This window comes from Gymnodraco acuticeps, unplaced genomic scaffold (genome assembly GCF_902827175.1).
Source record: "Gymnodraco acuticeps unplaced genomic scaffold, fGymAcu1.1, whole genome shotgun sequence".
Classification (NCBI taxonomy): Eukaryota; Metazoa; Chordata; class Actinopteri; order Perciformes; family Bathydraconidae; genus Gymnodraco; species Gymnodraco acuticeps.
In genome coordinates, this window is record NW_022992258.1 from 27852 (window position 1) to 39432 (window position 11581).

General features: G+C 42.3%; 1 protein-coding gene across 1 annotated transcript; it reads right to left on the reverse strand.

The window, feature by feature from the left end:
* Positions 1-3093: 3093 nt before the first annotated feature.
* On the reverse strand, positions 3094-8367 carry LOC117540304. The gene is made up of 21 exons (XM_034206909.1): positions 8232-8367; positions 8084-8154; positions 7905-8000; positions 7704-7828; positions 7151-7294; positions 6985-7071; positions 6733-6897; positions 6568-6664; positions 6267-6484; positions 6029-6185; positions 5543-5751; positions 5345-5462; positions 5018-5217; positions 4835-4949; positions 4587-4756; positions 4417-4514; positions 4199-4329; positions 3840-4029; positions 3613-3754; positions 3408-3528; positions 3094-3337 (listed from the first exon to the last, which is right to left on the reverse strand). Exons 1-21 carry the CDS (start codon positions 8249-8251, stop codon positions 3267-3269), a joined length of 2745 nt encoding a protein of 914 aa, XP_034062800.1. The 5' UTR covers positions 8252-8367; the 3' UTR covers positions 3094-3266.
* Positions 8368-11581: the final 3214 nt, after the last annotated feature.

Genomic DNA, 11581 nt, shown 5'->3' on the forward strand with positions numbered 1-11581 from the left:
AGCTGATCGATGGCTACTGCCATATTTGCAAAATGTGCCTCTGAACCTTGACAAGTGCATGTTTCAGGCTTATCAATTAATGTAATGTAATGTTATCAATTAACAACAGGGGTCACAAACATAAGACCAGCTGTTAAATAAAGCTCTTCTGACCTTAGCTGGCATGTGTGTATATATATTAATGCTGCCCATTATGGGCACAAGCAATTTTCACCCATTTATTAATTATATGTTTTAAATGTGAGTGTTTCCTATCCCCTAAACCTCCAGGGATGTACACAGTTTAATACTGGCAACTTCTTATTATGGGAAATACGAAAACGTCTTTTAAAACTACAACTCCCAGTAGAGACGTGCCATAGATAGAGAACATGTTGCGAAACAGAATAGCCAGCATGTGTAGTTCTGGGGACGGGGTGGGGGAGGGGGGGGGACGCGGTGGTCCCGTTCAAATCCAGTTTTGGACAGTCTGCCGTTCGAGGCTCTGCGTAACCCTCGGAGCACACTCTCCAATCACAGAGCTTGAGGACTATCACGGGGTTTGTCAAACAGAGCACATGGTGTAGTCCAAACGATAGCTGGGGATTCTGGGTAGTGTAGTGTCTTCTGCCATCCTTTACTCCGAAAAAACATTTGTTTCTCCGAATCGAAAGGGAAAAATACAAAAGCATTGCACACAATTTAAACCAATCAATGTTGTGTAATTAACAAGGATAATCTGGTGTTTTTTAGTCGATGAGTAGTGCAGATATCACTGTAAACTCAATCGACAGTAAGGGGAATACTTACTTCCGGGTGTACAATTCTCCGTTATCCAATGAGAATGGACGCTCACATTGCCTTTAAGGGCAGCCGACACAAACGAATGCCGTGCTTCCATGAGCGTCCATAGAAGCATATGGACATCCCGGAAAGCTGAAAATGGATGCTAAGGGCCCCCCCCTTGCGTTGAAAATGGACGCTAAGGCCCCCCCCCCTTGCATTGGAAAAAGCCGACACAGGACTTGACATAACGTCAACATAGGCCGACCTGGGAGTGAGGATGTGTTGGTTTATGATATCACTGCCCCGTCCAAGACACGAGTGGATCTGACTTTAATTACATTTGACTCGAGTGTTTCGTCAACTTAATGTGTTGCTTAAAATAATACTTATGCAGTAGCCTATGTGACACTGTGAGTGTTGCACAGCCAGATGCGGCTCAGCTGACTCAGATAAGGAAATATATGATACATTGTGATGTGAAAGGAATGATAATGGGACATATCGATGTCTGCACTCAGTGCCGCGGACTGTAGGCTACGTAATGTTACTTTGATCCGGTTACTTATGTTGTGGCAGATATTTAATTAAGCTTTCTTAACATAATAGTATAATAGTTATAATAGTCAGATTGCTATGAAGATGGGAGGTGATGTTCAATTCATTTTCACACAGTCGGTGATTTTGGCCGGCCGTCTTTCCTGCAACGGCAGTTTAAACTGTATTTCCTCCGCACACTGAGCTCTGATTGGTCAGCAGGCGTGGTGCTATCGCTGAGTTGATCTCTTATCCTGGAACCTATCCTGCTTCGGAGCACAGACTAGGTTCCAGGATAAGTCACCATGGAGATCTAGCCCGCTAAAAAGTGAACCAGCTCCGTAGTACCGGAAATCCCAGAAGTTATCTTGCTAAACGAAAATCCTGCTTCGTGGTATACCCCCCAGGTCCCGACCAGGTTAGCCGCACAGCATAAGTTACCATGGAGATCTAGCCTGCTAAAAAGAGAACCAGCTTCGTAGGACCGGAAACCCCGAGCTTTCCCTGAAGTTAGCCGGCTAAGCGAAAATCCTGCTTCGTAGTACAGGCCTCTGATATTAATCCTACACTGAACAAATATGACATTGAAGTCAATTAACATTGGATCTAATAAAGAAACTTCATAGTTGTCATGACAATATTCATATCAAATAGAAAAGACAATTTAAATGTACAAAGAGGTGTGTATCCTTCTCGTCTAGTTATGTTGTACAATGCTGCATTTATTTGGGGTCAATAGGTATATGGAAGCTATTGCAACAAAAAAAAACGTTTTATTTGTTAGTTTTTATATTAATCTAAAAACAAAATTTACTAAAATCCACAAGAAAAGAGGTTCCGACAGTTAGTGAAGCAGACCTATAAAACACAAGTGAATATCAATCCAATATCCAACCTAAATATACAATTGACATTTATTTTGAAGCAAAGCAGAAGTGAATTTTTTTTACTCTGTCATGCTTGAAAATAACAGATAACTCTATCTCCTGTGAACTTTGGACTAAAAGGGGTCTCTGTACCCTTACCTAGTCTATAGTGGATGAGTCCTCTGTTGTAGAAAGGTGTCTCATAGCTGCTGTCACTCTGTATCGCTAAAGAGAAGTCCTCTACCGCTTCACCTAAATCCACCCCGAGGTACTTTATCTGTCTGCGGTTGTTGTAAGCAGTGGCCAAATGACTGGCTTTACAATACATGTGGAAATATGACAGCGTTGAAAGTCTCTAAAACAATACATGTAATGAAATGACAGAACACGATGGACGTTAGCTTTAACCGGGGACACAGAATTTTACGGGTAGCAGAATACGCTGCAACACTAGTACAGACATCGCCAACAATTGAACAAAGAGAACCTGGACTGTAAGGAGATAAACTTTGTATACAGTTGTTCTGCACATTTGAAGTTCTAGTTTTTAAACTCAGAGTGAGCATTTTCAAGTATTTGAGGGTTGTCTTGGTCCATTGGCTGTGAATTCTGTTAAGGTTTGTTGTGTTCCCTAAAGGCGGAAGTGACAACATGCAAAAAAAACGCCCAATCATGTTTTAGTGCGTCTCAAGTAGGCGGGGCAATAATAACTTCAGAACGTCTTTCATTTAGCGCCTAAATCAACTTATCATTTTTAGTAGTTTATTATATAGGATATCATTGCTACATATGTTGATGCTTCTCTGCATTTTCTTGAAATTATGAGGGTACTGGTTGACACAGAACCTGCTTTTATTAATATGTCCCTTAAAATTGACCACAGAAGATGCAATACATTGATAAAAGCGACTATATAAATAAATGTGGCTTTTTTTTAAATTTGTTTATTTGTTTTTAAATACACGAGTCGTTACTGTCATCCATTAATATAAAAGGCAGTAGTACATTCATTGATAAAACTGTTCCCCTGGTCCCAAACAAAACAATGAACAAAATTACATAAGGTGCAAATGACAAAATGTAAACACTTGTAGAAAATATTCAAAGGTTAGCCAGAATAATTGCCCCAGAGGAGATCTGCCTTTGGCGTGTTGAGTCGGTGCTTCTTCGCTCTGCAAAACAAGTAAAGATTACCAACTGCACATCCAGATCGACTACGTTTGTTCAGACTCGGTCACTTACCCTTTTTTACACCTGCAGGTCTTGAGTAGCTCTGACCTGGAGGATGCACACACTGGCCTCTGCAGGAACCATCTGCCTGGCTGCTTGTGTCACAAATCACTGCATCACAGTGGACATAGATCTGTGGACGGACAGGATCATTTATTACACATGGCTACATGCAGCAGTGGCTAAAAGACTCCAGATTTGGATTTACAAGTCTTACCTGGTCTTTCAGAACCTTGTCATATTTAGTGAATGTGAACATCTTTACAGAGAAGCGCTTGATGTGGGACGGGACTAAAACTCTGGAGTCACTCACAACGGGATGGAAAATTGTTGCATAGCTGTCATTGCGATTCTGACAGCTAGTGAAGGAATTCGAAAGTTAATAAAGCAGCAGTTAAACAAATGAAATGATAGTAGTTTATAGTTAGTATTGCACAACATTACCTGTCCACAATGATGTCCCAGCTTGGCAGAGATGTCCTATCTTCATAAAGGGTTGCCCAACAGTTCTCAGCAATGAGTTCCAAGTGCGGGTCGGTAGAATGCATCAGCTCCACCTCAAAATACAGAGGCTGCTGCAGATATTTCACCACTGGATAATCCTCTGCTTGGTAGAAGAGCTCGTAGGATGGATCTGCAGGAGAAGAGTCCCGTTAGAGACAGGAGGCCTGGACATTTACAGTTTCATTTCAAACCTTTATTTAATCAGCTCGGTCCCTTGAGATCATAGATCTCTTTTTCAAGGGAGACCTGCAAACAGTGTTTTGTATGCATGAACAAGATGTTGTAAAATTCCACCATGCCTTGGGAAAGCCTCATCTGCACCATCAGCTGCCCGGTGCCGATCTCTGCAGCGGGCTCATAGGTTCTCGGTTTAGCGCTGAAGGCAACAGTCTGAGTCTCATTGACCACATAGAAGCAGGAAATGGTTTGCCTATTAGGGGAAAAAAATAATATATATATATATAAATGCATACATTGAAGGTGTTCATCTCCAATTATAAAGAATCAAATATTTTACCTGTAATCAGGATCAACTGGTGATGTGTTTGCTGCTCCTTTGGCGTTGTTGTAAGACAGGCGGATCTCATTTTCATACATCATGTAGTTGTCAAAGAACTATTTAACAACAAAAACGCATTAACATTTGACAAAAAACCCTTTTGATATTTAAATGTGATTCACACTCACCGTTCTGGTGGTTCCACAGGTATCCACACTGAAGGAGAAATATGCAACGCGATCGTCGCTGAACTGTGGTGTGCAGGACTGGTCCTTTAGCGTCAGCTGACTTGGCTTCAGATTACTAGTCGATTCAACCTTCACAGCCACAGCGGTCATTGTGCCATTGGGGTGGCACTCTGGAGGAAGAAGCAGGCAATGTGTAAACACAAATCCATCAATTAAAGCAGCAAATATACTTACATGTTCCATCTTACCTGTTGCTTTTAAGGGGAAGTAGCAAGCCAGATAGAGATCAGCAAGCACCCAGTCGTTTGCACGATCCATCAGAAGCAGGTCAATTCTGGATTTGACTGATTCTGCAGTGAGCAGCTGTGGAAAAGAAAGTAAAGTTAGCCAATGCAGAAGATCTATGGTGGGATTTTGTAGTTTTGACATACCTCGAAAACAGCGTCCTTGGCAGTGTATGGCAGAATGAGGCTGAGGTGTGTGCCGTTCTCATAGAAATTGTAGTCTTCAGCCATCTCAGCCGTCAGCTCTCGAGGTCCAACGATAGCCTTGAAATTAGAGCCGTGACTCCCGAACTTCACGCTGATGTAAAACTGGTTCTGGTCACAGGTGCCAGCCATGATGGGTAACACTAGAGCAGCAAAACATGCATTATCCATTTGATTGTGTAGCTTTTACTCTTATATATGTTTTATTTAATTTTAGAAAACACAATTTGCATGAAGATATTGTCAAAAGCAAATTCAATATGATCTCACCAATATCCTGCAGAGAGGCCTGCAGGTCGACCGGGAGAGCAAAAGGAGTTTCTTCAGGCAGGACGATCAACCCAAAGATCAGAGGGAGGAAGTAGGATGTAACCAAGCGCTCAGGATTCTGCAACAAATGAAATAAAAGCTCAGCAACACTGACAATATGCTGGTACAAAGTGATATTTTGAATCTATAATGTCATACATGTTTTAAGACAACATCGGCATCAAAGGGCACTTGAAGAGAGAAGCTCTTGGAGCCATTAGCCAAGCTGTGTTCCTGGACTGTGAAGCCTTTGGCATTGCTCTCCTCAACAGTGAGGACCCCGGTGGAGAAGGTGATGTTCCTCAGCTCAACGTCATGGAGGAAGGTTCCCAAGAGAACGCTGAACACCCGAGTCTCTGGGACAGTGTCTGAGGAACAGAAAGTGGCAGGTTTACAACTTCTAAACCAGCCTCAACATTGATAGAGAAAAATTGAGTAGTTGGATTGAGTGCTATTTAAAAACACAAAAAAGTACCCTTTGTAAGCAAAAGTAGATTTTGTACTTGGCTTCAAATCCCAACCAAACACACCGATTTGCAAAAACTGAAGACTTTATTTAATGGGTTTAGCAGTCTTTAGGATATATCCGAGCAAGCCCGAGTTCAAATGTCATTTTTTTCATACCTACTAGAAAATGTGACTTACCATCTTGGATTTGGGGAGATTGAGGCATCAGAGGGGTCATGATGGGGAACAAAACCTTGTATCTGGTATCATCTTGGGTGTCATCTTCTCTCCACAGTACCTCAAGCATGGGCTCCACAAAGTAGGTGATGTGGTACTGGTAATCTGGGGCATGGCTCTGCAATAATTCATGACATTTCAATAAAACATGCAAATGCACTAGTGACTCTTGCATTTCTAATCTAGAGATTTCCCCAACCTTGTAGTAACCATCAGGCGAGCCCACTGGGATCTCGACGACGATGTGGAAGTCTGTGGTGCTCAGTGTGTACCCCCGTGCGGCCATCTGAGATCTATCAAGCCTCTGCCCGTTGATTCCCATGTGCATTTCTGAGACTGTAATTCTGCCGTCCAACAGAGGAGTCACACGGCGAGGTACGTGCCAAGAGATCATATCCTCGGTGAAGAGGACGCCACCTGTTAATGACAAAATGGAGCTGTTGAGGTTAACTTGCAACAATTAAGCTTACTGTGAAGGCAATATGTTGCTCAGGACTCACCTTTGGGACAAGCAGCTGCCAAGTTCACTACATTCAGACCCTGTGGTGCCATGTAGTAGGCGCTCACCCTGAAAACTTCCATGGGGACTCCAGCCACCTAAAGAGAGGAGAGGTTTAATATAATTGACAAGGAGGGAAAGGAAAGAAACACTGTGTGTTGCTTACATCCTCTGAATAAGTCTCTGCTGTATTGTACGGGCTTCGCATCACCAGGCGACTAGAGGTAGTTTTGGCAGCGTAGCCGGCTTGTTCAGCCTCTTGCAACACCATGGCCACTGGTTCTGGGGTGTAAAACGTCATCTTCCAGATACCTTGTGATGCACCAGAGGCCTACAGGAAAGAACAAATAATAATTAAATCCTCATTGGTGTAGGGAGGAATTAAACTGTAGTATCTGAACAGTTTAATTCAACATACTTCAAGATTGGCGTTGAGCTTCTCGTCTTTACCATCCCAAGTCTGACCCTTAGCTTCAGCATCAAGGTTAGCCATGTGGTGCGAAACCTAAAACAGAAAATGGTGGTTTTAGCATTCGTTTCCATACACACAAGATGGTGGACTCATCAATGTAAAGATGACCTACTTCCATGTAGTTCCTGTCGCAGAGGATCTCCCTGGAGGCCCAGCGTGTGTAGCTGCAAGTCTGAGACACATCATGACTGACCACGTCTGATGGATTCTCGCCGTACATCTTGAGTCTCAAGCCAACGTTAAATGTAGCATCATCCTATAAATATAAAAAAAACTAAATTAAGTAAAACTGCCTAATATTCTTTGGTTCCAGCTTCTTTGTCATTGAAAATGTAATATCCTTGCCTTCAGGGACACATTTGAAGTCTAAATGGATATTTGTGTATGTAACAAACAAGTCAAGAAAGTACCTAGTAGATTAATTGAGGAATACAGTTTTGAGTGGAGCAAGTGCTAATATTTTAGGGATGTACCAAACAAAAAAGGGAAATGTACTTTGGGTCTTTTAACGGTAAGGGGTTACAAATAAATTCAGGGAAACACAAAAATGGGAGCAACCATGTGTTTGTTGAGCCATTAATTCAGTCACTTGACAGAATTAGCACAGCTAAACTTGGTAGAAAATTACATTGAATGCTGTTAAACCACTTTAGCTCAAAACAAACCTTGTTGTCCACAAAGCAGCCCATCAGGGAGGTGTAGATTCTGGTGTTACCCCACGGGTCAGACTCCATGCTGTATCCACACTGAGCAGCCATGCTAGGTGTTAACAAAATGTGCTTGGTGCCATCTGAGGGGAGAAAATAAGCTTTGTCAGGGACCCCTTTCCTCAGTGATCAGCTGCATTATTAGCAGTTAATACTTACTGATAGCCTCCACCTCAAGCTGGTTTCCCACTGCTAAAGCCTTGTCCAACGACAGTCTCATTACATTTGCGGCACAGTCAGACCTTAACCCACTGCCTGTTAAAAGAAAAGGCTTGTGAGGAGAATGTAAACCGACTTAATATGCTGTGTAAAATGACTTAATGAGAATTGAAGCTTACTTGACTGCGAATGTAGCTTCACATTAGGCCTGGCTTGACACAAGATGATAGCTGCAGCCATCCATAACAAACTTGAACACATAAAACACATCATTTAGAGACAATTAAGTACACACATAGAAATAAATCTACAAGAAATGTAACTTACATGTTCCCAAGCCTTAGCATGTTGCAGTTTGTAAGCAGTAAAACCAAAAAGAATACAGTCAGTATCAGAGCTTGGCAATGTCCAGCACACCTTCCAACAAAAACACAAGTCTAAAATGAAGGGGACTGGACGATTAACTGAGACATCAGCAGCTGCTTTATATTCCACTTAACGACAAAGCACAGGTGAGGCTTGTTAAGGATTCTCCACACACACACACACACACACACACACACACACACACACACAGTGGGTGTCTGACTGTATCCATGCATGTTTGACTGTCTGCAGGTGAAAACGTATCACTACTACCTGTCCCAAGTGAACCTGCTGCTACACAATCTGCAGGAGAGACATTGATCCCACACACACACACACAGTGGGTGTCTAACTGTGTCCATGCATGTTTGACTGTGTGTGCATGCAGGTGAAAACGTATCAATACCAATCCCAAGTGAACCTGCTGCTACACAATCTGCAGGGGAAACATTGATCCCGAGTACCACAACACAGTCTGCAGCACGTGACGCCACAAAGGCAGCAGCTGTTGACCCTGCCGACTGGCCATCCATGTCTGATAAGGTAAGAACAGAGTTTGTGAGCAGAGGACCCTATCAGGCAAAACCACACTTAATTTTTCCAAAACGACAGGATGGGAGAAGCTGCCACCACCAATACTTTTATAGAAAACTGGTAAATGGGGAAAGAATCAAGAGAAGCTGGCTATTGTACTCACAGAAAAACGACAGCCTTTACTGTTTTTGCTGCAAGCTGTTCTCCCAGAAGGAATACAAATTAATCAGTGCAGGACTAAATGACTGGAAAAATTGCCACCAATTACTGAAAACACACGAAAACACTCCAGAACATACTAAACACATGGAATCATGGAAACAGTTAGAGTTTCGATTACAAAAGGGGAAAACTATTGATAGGACTGAGATGGCGCTTACAAACATAGAAAGGAAGAGATGGCGTGAGTTGGTAACAAGGTTGGTCGCCATCATTCAATCATTAGCTGAGAGAAACATGGGCCTCAGGGGAACATGTGACACACTCAACAAACCCAACAATGGCAACTTCCTTAAAGAAGTGGAGCTGATGGCAATGTTTGACCCTGTAATGAAAGAACACGTTGCTAAAGTCAAAAGGGGTGCAAGCCATACCACATATCTCGGAAAAAATATTCAAAATGAACTCATTGAATGTATCGGTGAGAGAATCAGTGCCCACATGATTGAAGAAATTAAGAAGGCTAAATATTATTCCGTCATTCTGGACTGCACACCTGACATTAGCCACACAGAGCAGTTATCAGTCATCTTAAGGATTGTTACAATGGAGAAGATGCCACAAGTTAAGGAACACTTCATGGGGTTCCTTGTTGCTGAGGAATCAACTGGCGAGAGTTTGTCATCCCTCATCCTGGACAGGCTCCAATAACTGAACATCCCCTTTGAGGACTGTAGGGGACAGTCTTATGAGAATGGTGCCAATATGCGAGGGAAAAACAAAGGAGTTCAGGCCAGGTTACTTGAACTAAACCCGAGGGCACTATTCGTGCCATGTGGCGCACACACTCTCAATCTGGTGTTAGCTGATGCAGCGAAAAGCTCCCAAGATGCCACTGGATACTTTGGCTACCTCCAAAAGCTTTTTACATTGTTTTTAGCATCCACAAAGCGCTGGGACATTTTGAAGAGCCATGTCACCACTACCTTGAAATCATGGTCTGAAACCAGGTGGGAGAGCCGGGTCAACAGTGTGGAAGCTGTGCGATATCAGGCTCAACATGTTCGAGATGCACTTTTGGAGGTGAGGGACAAGGCCACTGACATGATGATCAAAATAGAGGCACAGTCTTTGGCTGAGGAAGTGGGGTCCTACCGCTTCTCCATTTGCACTGTGGTGTGGTACGACATCCTTAGTAAAGTCAAACAGGTCAGTAAGGTCATGCAGTCTGTGTCAATGCAACTTGACATTGCAGTTGACCTCCTGAGAAAGACAAAGGCCACCCTGGAAGACTACAGAGCCACTGGATTTGCCTCTGCTCAGATCAGTGCTAAAGACATGTGTGAGAACATGGATGTGGATGCTGTCCTCAAGGAGAAGAGGCTGAGGTCAACCAAGAGGCAGTTCTCTTATGAAGCACCTGATGAGCCAATGGCAAATGCCCTAAAAAAGATGGAAGTTACATTTTTCAACAGGGTGGTTGATGTTTGCATCACTTCCCTCAATGAGCGTTTTGAACACCTGGAAGAAGTTCAGGCAAAGTTTGGGGTGCTTGTCAACTTCCCCGAACTGCCCAGAAACGAGCTGACAAAGCAGTGTCAAACACTGAGCAACACCCTGAGCTCTGGCGGACAGTCAGACATAGATGGAAAAGAGTTGGCACTGGAGCTGATGAACTTTCCAACTCTCCCCGCACCCACAATGACCACCCTGGAACTGCTGGTGTTCTTGGAAAGGAAGAACCTGAGGGAGGTTTATCCTAATATGTGGGTGGCCCTCAGGATCGCAGTCACTATGCCAGTGACAGTGGCTTCAGCAGAAAGAAGCTTCTCAAAGCTGAAGTTAATTAAAACCTACCTGAGGTCTACAATGGTCCAAGAACGCCTCAGTGGACTTGCCATCATCAGCATTAACAGTGATGTTTCTCGTCAGCTGTCATATGAGGATTTTATTGATGACTTTGCAGCAAAGAAGTCAAGACGAGTGCAATTCTGAGTGTTTAAGTCAAACAAGTCAGTAAGGTATTTATTTATTATTACAATATGTGTGTTCAAAAACAGAAATGTAATTGTTCTTTTGTTGTATAAATCGTTTTTATGTATTTGTTAATATGTTTTCATTTATTTTATTTATTTATTATTACAATATGTGTGTTCTTAAGTGTTCTTTAAAATAGTTCTATAACTCCTTCTGTGGAAGCTACTTGTTTATTAAAAGATGTTTGTTGAATTATAACTAAAGCAAGTGTAGTTTTTGTATTTGTGGGGGGGTTAGTGTTTTCAATGTATACTATAGGACAGTAAACCAAAAATATCATTTAAAAACTGGAGAGATAAAAATATGAATACATAAATGAATGTTAACTAGGTCAAATAAGATATGAATGAACAACAAAAATAAAATAAGTTACATTTATTGGCTATGGTAGGTTATTGGTTATGTTCACATACTCATTTGATTATTAAAATGTTAACTGATCTTTTTCATATGGGTGTTTTAGAGTTGTACCCCCTAGATCTAGTAGTAATTGTGTGCTCAAAGTGCACCAGATTGAAGCATTTTACCCCCGGACCCCCCTAGAGGATGTGACGTCCATCCCCCAATTCAAACATGTTCAT